At 43.3% G+C, this 13,899-nt stretch overlaps 1 protein-coding gene across 2 annotated transcripts in view; it reads right to left on the minus strand.

Annotated features, from left to right (window-relative positions):
• Positions 1–13,899, minus strand: part of wscd2 (WSC domain containing 2) — a 50,961-nt gene that overhangs the window by 14,566 nt on the left and 22,496 nt on the right. For both annotated transcript variants that reach the window (XM_030104619.1, XM_030104618.1), the window contains one exon: positions 1,203–2,044. In XM_030104619.1, the coding sequence (XP_029960479.1) occupies positions 1,203–1,590 (388 nt within the window). In that variant the 5' untranslated portion in view covers positions 1,591–2,044. The remainder of the gene's footprint in view (positions 1–1,202; positions 2,045–13,899) is intronic.

Here is a 13,899-nt window from a genome sequence, read left to right on the forward strand (position 1 = left end):
CCTGAAACAAAAACACGTTTGAATTAGTTCATTAAAATGATTTCCTTATTTCCCCCTATTTCAACAACCTTTATCTTTGTAGACATTTCTAAGTAGCAAGCTTGACAACATGAAATGCTGATTTACATCCCAGCTGGGATTGACAAAACGTTACCATTATAAAGCTGCTTATGCTTCAGCATGGGACCAAAACAGTCCCTCCATTGTCAAAATTAAACACGAGATGAGCCACGATCGGAGATTAGAGCAGAATTACAGAAAGACCTCCTCACTGCTCCCTCAGGGAATTAGTTTCAACTGAAGGAACTGAAGTTGGGTGCTTTGATTATTTAAAGCTTTGAGCTGTAACTACTCTGACCTTATGCATCTGTAACAACAACATTTATTAGCGGAAACAGGACGTTTCATTACGTTTATGTGAACAATGTTTTTGTTGGCGTGTCATTAAAAGATGCTTTGGATTGATTGTTTTTTCTTAAATGCATCTTGGAGTAGAGAGTTGTTTCTGTTTTAATTATTTATAATGTATCCAACAGTAAAGAAAGGGATTGACGGGGAAGAAAAGGTTTAGAGATCAGACACCTGACCTGGTGGGTAAAGTTTTTCTTCAACTACTTTGCGAATCGCTCATGTAGAAAGTAAACTGCAGGGTGACATTAATGACATTCAAGTCTTGGACGGACTAATCCAATCATCTGGTGTTTACAGAAAACCATCCAACACGATAAGAAGTCACATGCCGGCAAGGATTTTGTACATAAACCTTCTCTGACTCTGCAGCGCAGTTTCAAAAATATCAGATATAAATGGAAATCCTGTATCATCCGCAGTGCGTCTGCATACGCTGACCCGCTCAAAGCGGAGCTCCAGCGCGGAGGATGAGATCGTTGAAGGATTTCCATGGAGGAAAGACAGAGGACTTAATCATAATCATCATCTCACTCCACTCTCTCAAGAGATTTCCTACACGACCAATTACAGCTGCGAATGCGGAGACATTAAGAGGCTGCAGTTTGTAATCAGAGATTTCTTTGGATCAGTTTCATATTAGCATGAAGTGGGACAAAAGCTGCTTCTATTTGCCAGTGGATGTACACCGTGAGTCATGAAACGGTTTGACACCCCTTCAATTGCTGAATATTCCTTCTATATGAAAAGAATCGCCCATATTTAGTGAAGCGTGTGGTCTCAGGTTAACTCACCTCTTCCGTCATCCAGGTCTTTGGCATTACGTCCTTTAAGTGCCCGGTTCCAGTTGTTGGAGTAGTCCCCCGCCCTGTGCGCCGCCTCGTGGCCCTCCCGCCGGCTCTTCTTCATCCACGGGGGGCCGTACCGCCGCCCCGACTTGCGCGTCTCCTTGAACACTCGGCTCATGATGCCGAGCCCCCGAGTGTCGGATGAGGTCCAGCCGCCCATCTCGGAGGCCACGACCAAGTCCCGGCCCCCCCAGGCCCCGGAGTCACTGACCCCAACGAAGCCGGAGTGGAGGAAGACGAGGCTCCCGGTGGTCAGGGAGAGCAGGATGAGGTAGAAGAATCGCACAGGCTTCCTGCGGAAGTACCGCTGTATCTTCAGCAGAGGCTCGGCCATGCTGGCTCCTCGTGCCGCTCAGACACGCTGACCGAGGGAGGAACAGTCATAAAGCAGAAGAATCCACACCATCCAGGAAGTCCGTCCAAATGTCCTAGTCCTGCCCCGAGGTCATTCAAACAATAGCATGATTTCTTCTTCAGGCTGATGAGGAAGACGCCCCGTCCAGAGCCGCCTGGCGAGTTTCTCTGCCTTCCCGCTGACGGTCTGGCCTCGACAGCTGGCTTCGGAGCCGCGGCATGAAAGGTGAGCGGCTCAGAGTGAAAGACGATCACTGAACACCGCTTTCACTCCGGTTATCAGTCCGGGGAGATGCTGCGCCGGCAGCGAAGTGGCACTTTCTCTCACACCGCGGAGAACCGAGACGGTTTCATTTGCCGGCTGAACTGAGATCCTCTCGGCTTTGTGTGTCCAGCTATTCACTCAGATAATCTCTGAGGTGGAGACTCACCATCTGCAGAAAAGACACACAAAAAAAAAAAAACTGATAGTAAGTGCACACCTGAGCAAGTATTATCAAAAATGGATGCATCTCCTACTTTACAACATCCAATGCATCAAAGCAGAATGTTTTATCAGCGATGCTGAAGCAAACCGCTATTTGTTTCTCGTGAAAATGTTGTTTACTAAAATTAAACCTGATAAAAGTAGAACATCATTTTTCTATGAAAGACAGAAAAAAAAAAACAGCAGCAAAGAAGATTCACTAACAGGATAAATATGCAATCAAGTATCTTGGAGACTCGTCACTGTAGTGATTTCTTGCACTACATCGTCCAGAAAATTGTAACATGCTTAGAGTCTGGCATTATCTTTGATAAATTGCACAAGAATTGAAAGTGTAAGAAGAATAAAGATTTTCCTTGCGACATCATTGAAGCCGCTGGGATTTAACGCCTTTGGAAAGAGGAGGAAATTAAAAACGAGTTGAGTGAGTCACAAAATGAGATGATCTAAAGTGACACAAAAAAGAAGGAGCAGGCTCAAATAGCCTTGAAAGAAACCAGAAGTTACAGTAAATGTTTGGTGTGAGGACTTATTGCTGGCCCCTTTTCCTTTCATCTTTCAGAGATTTGCTGATGGGTGTAGTTTTGAGGGGACGGCTGGATGCCGGCCTCCCAAACCCTCCGCAGCCTCTGTCAAAGACGTCTCTGTTCTGGGACGAGCCTGGGAACCGACGATCGGAAGGTGTAACGCAACACTCCTCAAGGTCAGGGAATTTTCCAGAACATTTGAGGGGACACTCGCCCTCACGGCTCCCTGTCTGCCCCGAGACAAATCTGCAGAATGGTTGTCACCTGAAACTTGAATAGCACAGCGGACCCCCGTCTTCTCCCCCCCTCCCCACCGTAGTCTGAGAAGAGTCTGGGACCCCCGAGGAGAAATGGATCACGTTCTCCCCCATGTGCCTCATCCGTGGACGAAAAGACAGCCGACACCCTGTCGGACTTCTCCATACTTTAGCTTTGTGTCCAGCTACACGTGTTTGAATATCTACAAGGGTGTTTTTTTCATTTCTGATGTCTTTGCCTGCATCTTAATCCCTTAATCCCACAGCATTATCTGATACTGTTTTTCAGGGTCCAAAAACAAACAGGAGCTTTTCTATATTGATGATGGTTTTGCATTAAAAATAAATTAAGAAAAATAACAACAAACAAATAGAAAGACAAAAAACATGATGGCTTCAGACATAAACAAGACAACTATGATAATTATTGTCCTAAAAATGAGTCTGTTACACTGTCTGACTGCTGGGTTGTTGTTAAAAATTTCAAAAGGGTCGTGCTGGTGACTTATTATCCTAACTGAAAACTAGAAAAATATTTAATTTTACAAATTAAATGTTTATGAAAAGGTAAAGGTAAAGAATGTGTGCCGGTTAAGTTAATCAGCTACGCTTCAGGTTTTATAAAGAACGATTTGTGAATTTCAAGGATCTCTTCATTCCTCAGAGCAGCCTCTGTTCCACATGAACGCTGTTACACAGTGTGATAACTCCTTCATTTCTGCAGCCCAGCAGCTGTACAAACACTATTGACAAGCGACTCCCACACTCTGCTTCTTCCTTCTAACTCCCGACGATTCTCCAGTCCTCTGCGAGTGTTTTTGCTCCCCGTTGATGGAGAAAAGATTCACACCTCAGGACAACGGCGAGAAAACCTGATTTTTGCTCCAAATTGAAAACTGTTAGTCTAGGAGCAACTGAATAGTATTGATGTTTACACGATTGAAACTGAAAAAAAAAAAAAAAGAAAGAAAGAAAGAAAAGCTCAACTGGCTCCCTTTCTGCTACCTGCACTGTGGAGAGAAACTGTATCCTGGAAATGTGCACTGGACCTCATTAGGATTAAGGGCTTTGAAAGTTATAATCAACGGTGCACAAGAGAGTTCTGTTTAAAATCTATGTGTGCAAACAGCGTGATCCGGCTGCTATAAGGAAAATGCACTGATGAGCCTCTGTTGAGAAAACACAGTATGGGTGCAATCAAATGGAAAGCTGACTTAAGGATACATGTGACGCCTAATCATCAAGCCCGCTGTGAATGCAACCTGGGCGCACGCAGGTTAATTACCGGTGTTAATAATTCACAGCCCACCTTCCGCTATGATAACAAAATGGAGTTCTACTCAGCCAATTTGCAGGCTCTGATGACAGTAACTAAAGCGTGAGTGGAGTCCTGCTGCACTTGTGCAGATGCTCCGTATTGCAAGGAGTAATATGAAACTGGGCTTATGCCTTACGTGCTTAAGGTCCTGTGACACTCCACTTTTAAACACAGCAGTTCAAGTTCACAAAGACTGCACTGCTGTCCAGTCAGTTGGGTGCAAGATGTTGCAGTTGTTGCACAACTAACTTATTTGAGTAGATATTTAAACAGAAACCAAACTGAAGTTTGGGCTTGACAATGTCATTAAAACACTCCTTTCTGCACAGAAATCTTAGTGCAATCCATGAAATATTTCACAGAGGAAATAGTCAGAGGATCACTTTCATCATTGCATCGAGATAATCTCTGCAAGGCAGCTTTATTTCCACGAGACATTTTCTGAGCAAATTCAATTTAGATTTAATGTGTTTTGCATCAACAAACGTGAACAGAGGCAAATGTAGAATCGACAAAGCAAATGCCACCGCTCCTGCCGAAAGGCTCCGTAATAACAAGGCTCATGTTTCAACTGTCAGGACCCTGCCTCATTGTTAATTACAGGCTCACACACTCCAGAAGTGTGTTTCTCTCAGAGTCGCTACAGGTGAACTTCATTTGCTTTTCAGTTGAAAGTAGGAATAATGGCTACAAATCAAGTGTGAAGCAGACTGACCAAGGAAGAGGAAACGCAACAGACAGGAGACAAGAGGTGCTTGTGCCAAATCATGGATGTAACTCAAGTGGAGTGGACATGAACTCACTGACTGACCATTAATTCACATTCATATTAAATGAGCCAGCAAATATTTAATCAGAGCGGATTTAGGAGAGGAAACGTCAAAGTTAATCTTCGGTGAGCAGGCACACAGCCAGCTCTGCTTGTGCTGCGGGCAAATGGCTCCACAAGTCAATCCATAAATAAAATTCATATCTGTCCTGGGAGTCATCGACCACGGACGCAGTTGAGGAAGACAGGGCTCGGGTCACGTCAGCAACAACACTCGAGTTCAGAAACAAGCGCGTGTCAAACAGCCGAGCGAGGAGCCGCTCCACGGCATGGAAAGCCTTCGACGACACTGTGAGACAACAGCTCAGTCCTGTAATAGATATAAGCACAAACAAATAAAACGCCGCTAATGCTAATACTGCATGAAGACAATAGAACCTTTTTTTTCTAAATGGGTATTTTTCAGAGTGGGATCTTGGGTGAGGCAGCTAAAATATTCCATTTATGTTACTTGATTCAGCAGATGTAATCAATTTCCATCCCCCGTCTCTCCTGGGCCAAAAAGCATTCTTTCACCACAACGTGGGTGAGGCCGCTCAGACGCAGGTCTTCTGGATTCCCAGCAGCTGAATGAAATTAGCTGCGATGTCCTCTCCTACCTTAAACCTCACTTTTCCCTCTTTGCAGTCGCTGAAATAAGGTTACGTCTAATTCATCGTGAAAACAGAACAACAATGGGCGTCTGAAGGAAACACACGGCTGGAACAACAGCGGCAGGAAGAAGAGCTTATCAGGAGCTCCAGCACTCGCCTTAGTGAGGAGGGAAATCATTAGCTTTTCCCACCTAAAGTCTTTGTTTCTGCCTGTTGTTTACACAACATGAGAAAGTGCCGCGCAGTTTTACGGCCTCGATTCTTCTGCGGTTGAGGGGTTAACAGCGTTCGCCGCAGCAGTGCCCACCTTCCCCTCCACCCTCCACCCTGAGGCCCGTCTTTCCGCTCCCCCGATGTGTTTGGCCTGCCAGTGCGAATTAGCCATGTTTGTCAAATCAAATCAAACTAAAGATCACATTCCTCCCGCGGTGATAACGCGGAGCAGCCTCGGCTCGGCTCAGATCATTCCACATCAGCCTGTAAGTTATATGATGCCACATTACAGAAAACTTGGGAACATAAAAACAAAACATTAATGAGGAGCTCCTGTATTACCTAGTGAACATGAAACAGGAAAACATGCACTACAGTGGTTCAGGAGCAGCAGAGAGAAGAAGCCTCTGAAGACAGTCTTGTGAAAGAAAAAAAAAAAACAAAAAAAAAACTGAATTTCACAAGTAAAATGGCGAGGGATCAAATGAAAGCATTTCCAAGCCAAAGTTTTGCTTCTCCGAAAAACAAATTGAAGCAGCTCTCTTAGCGCAGATGGCAGCTCTTAGGAGTGTGTGACCCCTGTAAACTGGAGTGTGAGCACGGCCGCCTCCAATAACAACACTGCCAACGCCGAATTCTTTACTTAGTGTTTGGCAAAAGCTGTGGTGATATGTGCTACAGTTTTCTTGGCTTTTGTTTTCTCATGTCAGCTACTTTAATCAAACCAGCGTTTGATCTCAGCATGTCCCCACATTAGCGACTGGCCCGGTGCCCAACACACCTAATTACTGGTGGCCACTCAGAAGGAAACTGATCGTAAAAAGACGCTCGAAAGAATCTCTGTAAAGTGACAATTCACCCAATGTAGATTTACTTCACTGAATACGGGATAATGAAGCCACTGCTGGAGAAAACCCAATACTGAAAAGCGCCACTTCACATAACCCATGATAAAGTTTCCGAATATAGTGTGAGCGCACGCTGAGTGGACGCACCTGACTGGACGATCCATACAGTATCTGCTACTGGAATTTAATCTGTGGCGATAGTGTGAAGAGGTGGCAAGGAGGTGAGAAAATGAAGAAATGCATGTTGAGATGACTGCAAATGAGAGGATGAAGTGATGCAACTCTCTTCTCATATAAGCCTTTAAGACAAGTGACCACATACTAAATTCCACCATGTTTTATGCCTTTTTTGGTCAAAGCATCTCTTCCTACCAGTAACTGCACCGAGTTGATGCAATTCACTTTAAAATACACCGAAAAATCATTAAGCTGTGGTTGAAGACGGGGACCAATAATTATTTTTCCCCAATAACATTTACATTGGAGGATATTAGGATAATACTCATTAAGTGAACAAATCAAACTATTTACAGTACTTTGAAGCCATACACTCTAAAATATACGGAATTTAGTTTAGTTTTATTTTTTAGACATATTTTATCATATAGAAACAGCATTCCCTCGTGTTAATCCATGTACTTTACATTTTTCTATTTGTACTTCTTTCAATGAGTGCCCTGTAAAGGAACTACCCTGCATTTTCAGCCTGCTGCAGAGTTTAATGTATGGCTTAATGTTACATTTATTTGAAATTACTGGTATGATTGTTGTGTGTAGGATTGTTGATGCTTGACAATCAGTCTGTTTGACAAAATCTTGAAATATGTAATATAAAACACATTAAGTTCACAAAAAAACTGACATGTAGCCAAGGTACATATTTTCTCCTAATGCTGTAGCTGGTGGTTTGATCCTCATGTCACCGTGTGTGTGTGTGTGTGTGTGTGTGTGTGTGTGTGTGTGTGTGTGTGTGTGTGTGTGTGTGTGTGTGTGTGTGTTGAAATTACATTGTACAAGTGGCCCCCAATGGCGTTTGAGTACCGGCAGGCAGTGTGAGTCATGATATGAAGAACTTTGAGTCTGAAAGGACAATATGCATCTATTTACATTTCATAAAATCTGAACATTTAATAAAGTGCCCCTCTGATGTTGCTCTTCCATACTTCAAGAAAAGACAATTAGTTTCCATTAATAGTGCATTTGTGTTTGCTTCACAGCAGGTTTATTACTGTTATCGTACACCGGTTCACAAACCACTGAAAAAAAGATTGAATTAATTTGTGAATAATTATCTTGTTGGTCTACAGACCATGAAAGGCAGAGCTCATTGAACAATATCTGCATAGAAAATCAAGTGCTTCTCAAAGCAGCCAGGTTCTAAATTGGATTTAACATGTAATTATGCCCCTGTGTTTTGCATTTCTCGCTTTTCAGCAAAACTGACCACTGTCCTGGAACGACTGCTGCACTCGGCCCCTGATGGCTGCACCCTCTCACAGCCCGAGGTAATTACAAACACCAATGCATTTGGCTCCTGAGATGTTAAACCGACCAACAACAGGAAGACGTTTTAAAGCACACCCCATGAAGCTTAAAAATTAAGCCCAGGATGGCAGGAAAAAAGCTCATTGTAATCCTGATAATACTCAATGGTCCATTAAGCTCGCTGGTGACCTTTTACTCTGAAAAGGAAGAGGTAAATTAAAGGGTCTAAAAATAATGTAATCCCCCTTTTTTTGACTGGTGCAGTAGCGTTAAGCTCCGGAGCTGTAATTGAGTGACTGATGATCATTTCGACCAGTATACGGAGATAAGAACCGACACAGTCAAAAGGGAAATGGAAGAGACAGAATAATGGCTCCATTGTGACGGCAGACACAGAGCAGCAGAGTTCAATTAGCCATGAGCTAAAAGACAAAAACTGGACAAATCGTCTGGATTAACATGCTAATTATTCTCTGAATATGAATGAACGAAAAGGACAGTTCAGTTGGGGAAAAAAAAAAAAAAAAAAAAAAGTCTTTCCCTACTTTTGGGGACAGAAACGCTGAAAATGTTTTGGAGATGTCGGGAGCGTCAGTGTTGCTGGCACTAATGATGTGTCCCAAAGCTGCACGCAGAGAGAAATACCCCACATTCCTGCTGTGTACGTTTGTGACCCACCCCCAGAAACCGCTGCACCAAACTCCCAGTCGGCCAAACAGACGGACATCTGAGAAACAATCGCTTGAATCAGTCCTCTCTAATGGCTTCATAAAAGAAGTGATTATTCTGCTGCGGGAGGGCATGTCAATGGGAGATCAAATGATGTCTTCCTTTATCCCAACCTCAACAAAGGTTCTCATTCAACGCCTTGCAGAGTATCTGCATTTTTTTCAATGAAGAAGAGGAGTGCTTCCCCGATTCTCTCCTCTCACACCTTCGCAAAGCACAGAGGATCCCTCTCTTTTAATTAAAAGTGAATTCTCCCAGCTCAGTTCTGCTGTGGATCTCAGTCCTCTGTGCTTCAATAGACTTAAGAGGGGATTGCAGAAGGTTTCAGCGAATGTTTAGTTGGTGGTGAGGAGGAGGAGGAGGAGGAGGAGGAGGAGGAGGAGGAGGAGGAGGAGGAGGAGGAGGATATGCTGTATGGAAATTTCAACAGTCAACTCCTTAATCTGAGAGCACAATGCAGGCAAGTATATCCCAGCAGCATGCAGTCCAGGGATTCAGTTATTTATTAACTGAGATCCAGGCTTTTCTTTCATGATGCGGGACAGCGAAGAAATCTGCAGCTCCGCAGGCAGAGTGGACATCTGGCTCAGTAGTATTAGCAACATTGACTGTGTGTGAAGGTTTTTAATACTCTGGCGACTCTGTTTACTATGTGTGAGTTTGACCCGTTCTATAACCGTTCTGTGAACAATGATTAGCACAATACCGTGGCTCATTGTTATCGTCCTCATTTCCTCGAAATTGTGTTTAGTTTGTTTAGCTAATTTAATTTTAAGAGAAAATGTTATTGGCAGACAGAATAACAGCCCAGCTGATGTTCTCTGCTTCCTTAGTACAGGCTTCGTTACATAACATCAACACTCTCTTTGTTTATAGAGCGAAAGGTAACTTTCCTTCATAAAACTGAGGGGACAGGAGACTGAATACTGGGATTTTGGTGGTGGCTCCAAGAGACAGAATTCAAAAGTGGTTTTACTATGAAATGTGTGTTAGGACTGAGGGAAAGTCACCTGACTGCTCGTCCATCACAGGGCAAACATGGACGTTTTATTAACACCAATTCAGCAAATATGCATCTTTATTGACTACACTGTGGCAGGAAACCAGAGGAGTTAAGGGCAAACATGCAAACTCCATACAGAAATCTGTACAAGCCCAGAATCAAACCGGAGATGTTCTCTGTGTTTGGCAAAGCCACTAATCACTACACCATGGCACTGAATCTAAAGTTTATTTTTTTACAGGATTGTCTGTTTGGATGAGAGAATGCGTACCGGTGCTGACACAAGGTAGAAAATCAAAAAGTCCCGAAGCCAAAAGGACATGTAAACACATTAAGCAATTAATACTGTCTGGAAAAGTAGTTTAATGAGAGTGCGTTTCACGGCACTACCATCAATATTTATCTCTAAAATCATCAGGCTGCTACGACAACAGAGGACACTGTTCATGCTGACATAGAGTTTCATTGTTAGAAGCTTGTTTTGTGTTAAATACATGATTCATGCTGTGCTCAGATTAATTCATGAATAATGCCTCTTAATCACTTGACTGAGCAGGTTTGATGGATCAATGGTAGTCACAAAGCGGAGTTCACGGCAGTCTAAATGCCAAAATGATTATCTTTATTCAGTGAGTGAGTGAGAGAGCGGGCGGGCGGGCGAGCGAGCGGGTGAAGCCACCTGTAAAAGCCCGAAAATGTCAACAGCATACGGAGCGAATCTCGGAATGAGGGCGGCAGGTCATCATCTTGCAACGGCGGGATTCACAAATTCGCCAGCAGTTAGGGTTGCCTGTAGAGTGGCGTTTACATTTAGTTGCCAGGCAACAGACGAAACAATTAAGAGACATTTATCACAGTGAGGAGTGGTGCATCCAAGGCACTGATTCGAAGCATATTTTGGAAATCAACTCATTTGATGGACTGTTAATGCTTTTAGCACATTATAAATAAATATATATGCTGATTAATGTTTGTTCTCTCGTCATCCGGCTCAAAGGAAGATGTCGACACAAGAGCTTATATGTATGACGAAGCTTCTTCAGGACTGCTGGACAGAGCAGATAGAAAAAAAAAAGAAGACGAAAAGAGGGAAGAGCTGGGCGAGGCAGCGAGAGGGGAGACAGACCCTCCACTGTAGGACACACATTCAAGCTCCTGTGTCAATGAGGAGCCACTCTGCTCAAGTGTCCTTAAGTATGAGGCTGAATCCTCCAGCGGCGGTGCGGCTTTTTACCGTCACCTCACACAGCAAGGAAAAAAAAAAAACAAGAACACTTGTTTTTTTTGTATAAATAGAATGAAGCACAGGACACTCTGTAGTTTCTTCAGCGGTATTGAACGCTTTGCTGTGTTTCAAGTGACAGGTATTGACAAAATCTTACTTCCCTGCTTGTGAAGTCCTCTCTCTGCCTCCTGTGAGAAGCCGCTGCCTGGCCTCACAGATGCAGCTCGCGCACTATATGGAAACTTTAACCATAAAATCAATGCATTTCTATTCTTTTTGATGCTTGCTTTTTATTTGACTCTGACAGGTGCATAATGCAGCATTCATACAGCTGGAAAGTGGAACGGTGGCTTACAGGATTCATATGCAGAAATAAGCATTCAACGTGTCCGCTTCCTGCAGTCCTGCTTTACTGCTGCTGTTAGAATCCAGAAAAGATACAAACAGTCATTCCTTTTTCAACACTAAATACATCTAAGAATCTTAATAGCTGTTGCTGTAAAGCTTTTAATTGAAAAAAAAAGCAGGGCTATTTCACTGAAGTTGTGAGAGAGCATTTAATAATTTATGCAAATGACTATAAGCAAGAATAATAATTAAAAAAAATAACTATTTAAGACTGAGAAAAACTCTTACTGCAATACTGAGGTATGTCAGACCTGCTCTCACAAACCTCCTGCTTGTCCAGCTGGACCACACTCAGGTGCGTTTCTCCAAAGGGAAGTGGGACCGTTCCCACCTCCCAGTTCCTCCTGAACACGCCGTAAGTCTGCAGCATTTAAGGTTGCGCAACAAAGAGGATTAAAGAGTTAACTAACGATGTCGTCTGGCGTATGCGTATGCGTTGGTGTTCGCAGCACCACATGCTGGGATCACTTCAGGCCATACAAGATCCTCAAACTGCAAGCTGTCGTCTCAACCAAACAACAGGTTTAAAAGATTTTCGGTGAAGCGTTCAGCTAAAACATAATTGTGGACCAAAAATCTGACATAATGTCTTTTGTATAGACTTGTATTCTAGTATTTTTTTGATCATTTTGTGTGATTTTTAAGTGTACATTAGTGTTCAAATCACAAAAAGGTTCAAAATTATGTATTTGCAACATGTTTTATGCCCCCCATCCCCCCAAAAAAACATCCATACGAAGGCAGAAATAAACACAACAAATAACCAACTGCTCAAAGTAATTTCTGTGGTGCGTCACACAGGGAGTCATATATAAAAACTACATCTCTCCAGGAAGGAAATGTTAAGATTTTGATTGAGCCCTGTAATCAATGTGTCACCAGTCATCTCTCCAACGGCGCCGTCGACACACTGACGTGTGACACTCAGTCTTCATCCACATCATCGGAACAATCAGCCGCAACGCATGATGAACGATCAGACGCCAGCGGCATCAGTTTCTCTTTGGCTGAGCGAGGCTTGAGTGGTTGAGAAACTACCGTGTTTAACAAAAAGCACACAGAGCTGAATTCTTGTCGAGGCGGTAATATGTGGAGAAATCAACCACAGGAACAACATTTTCATTTTTCTTTGACTTTCCACAGAGCAAACTATAATGCAGCCAAAACATGTGTCTTCAGTCTTGACATAAATCTTTTTTTATTTTCCTTGTCTGCACTGGAAAAATGTTTTTGCTGTTAGTATGCAGTCTATATTGCCTTCACCACCTACACACTCACACACACACACACACACAAAAAAACTCACAGCAGAAAGTATTTGACACCCGGGCTGATGGAGTTGTTTTTCGTTGGAGAAATTACGACTCGCTGAAGCAGTTGTTGATGTGGGGGTTAGAGTTAGACGAATCAACGCGGCACAGTCATTAATCACAAAACTGACGCTAAATTGCAGCGAACATCTTCGCGCGCTGATACAATCTGACTTTACTTCCTCTGAAAGCGGGTGAATGAAGCGGTCGTGTGAGAGCGGCCCGCTCGTCTGACGCCGGCTGCTGTGTACACAAGCTTTGTGGCTGTTTCTGATGAGCTGTTCACTGTGCACAATCACGCAGGGAGGCGAGCCGGGTGCAGTCGTCTGGATGCATTCATTTGAGGAGCATGAAGTGTGTACATATAACAGTGGGCTCTGTAAGCATGCCTTGCAAAATGTGTAGTGAACCATGGGCCTCATCAGCATCACGCAAATCTGCCTGTAAAGGTCGAGCAGCACCAGAGGCCTGCTGTCAACATATCCTTTCCAATTAGATAAGAGCATCGTTAGAGGCTCTCTTGCTCATATGTTCTATTTTAAACGATGTTGTTTGGAAGTTGTTGATGTTTTCGTGCGGTCACTGTTTGTTGTCTGGGCTCTGTAGGAAACAGCAAAACTGTGACTGAACCCTTTTTGTATTGACGGCGACTCAACTTGTTTTGCTCTCTGCTGTTCTCTTTACTGAGCTTTATACTCAAACTATGAATGTGTGTTTCATATCGACGCCGTAGCTGAACTGCATAACATACAATAACTCTATTGATTCGCTTTTTTTTTTTTACCAGGACTCTGCACTTTATCAAATAGTACAATTTTTCTTCGATTGTTAAAACAAATGTCCTGAAAAACAACTGTATGGAAGTTCATCTGATCAAGACTGTACCTTCCTTCTCGAAAGTCGTGAAAATGACGCGTTTCACACTTTGTTGTAACCAAATGTTTCCCAATCGGAGGCCACTTCTGGCGGGAGGATTGCACATGTATTTGTACACAGGAACATCCTCTATTATGTCATTAATTGTGCTTGTATGGGAACATACGTGCACGTATGGTAC

The sequence above is a fragment of the Salarias fasciatus genome, chromosome 12, assembly GCF_902148845.1.
Source record: "Salarias fasciatus chromosome 12, fSalaFa1.1, whole genome shotgun sequence".
Classification (NCBI taxonomy): domain Eukaryota; kingdom Metazoa; phylum Chordata; class Actinopteri; order Blenniiformes; family Blenniidae; genus Salarias; species Salarias fasciatus.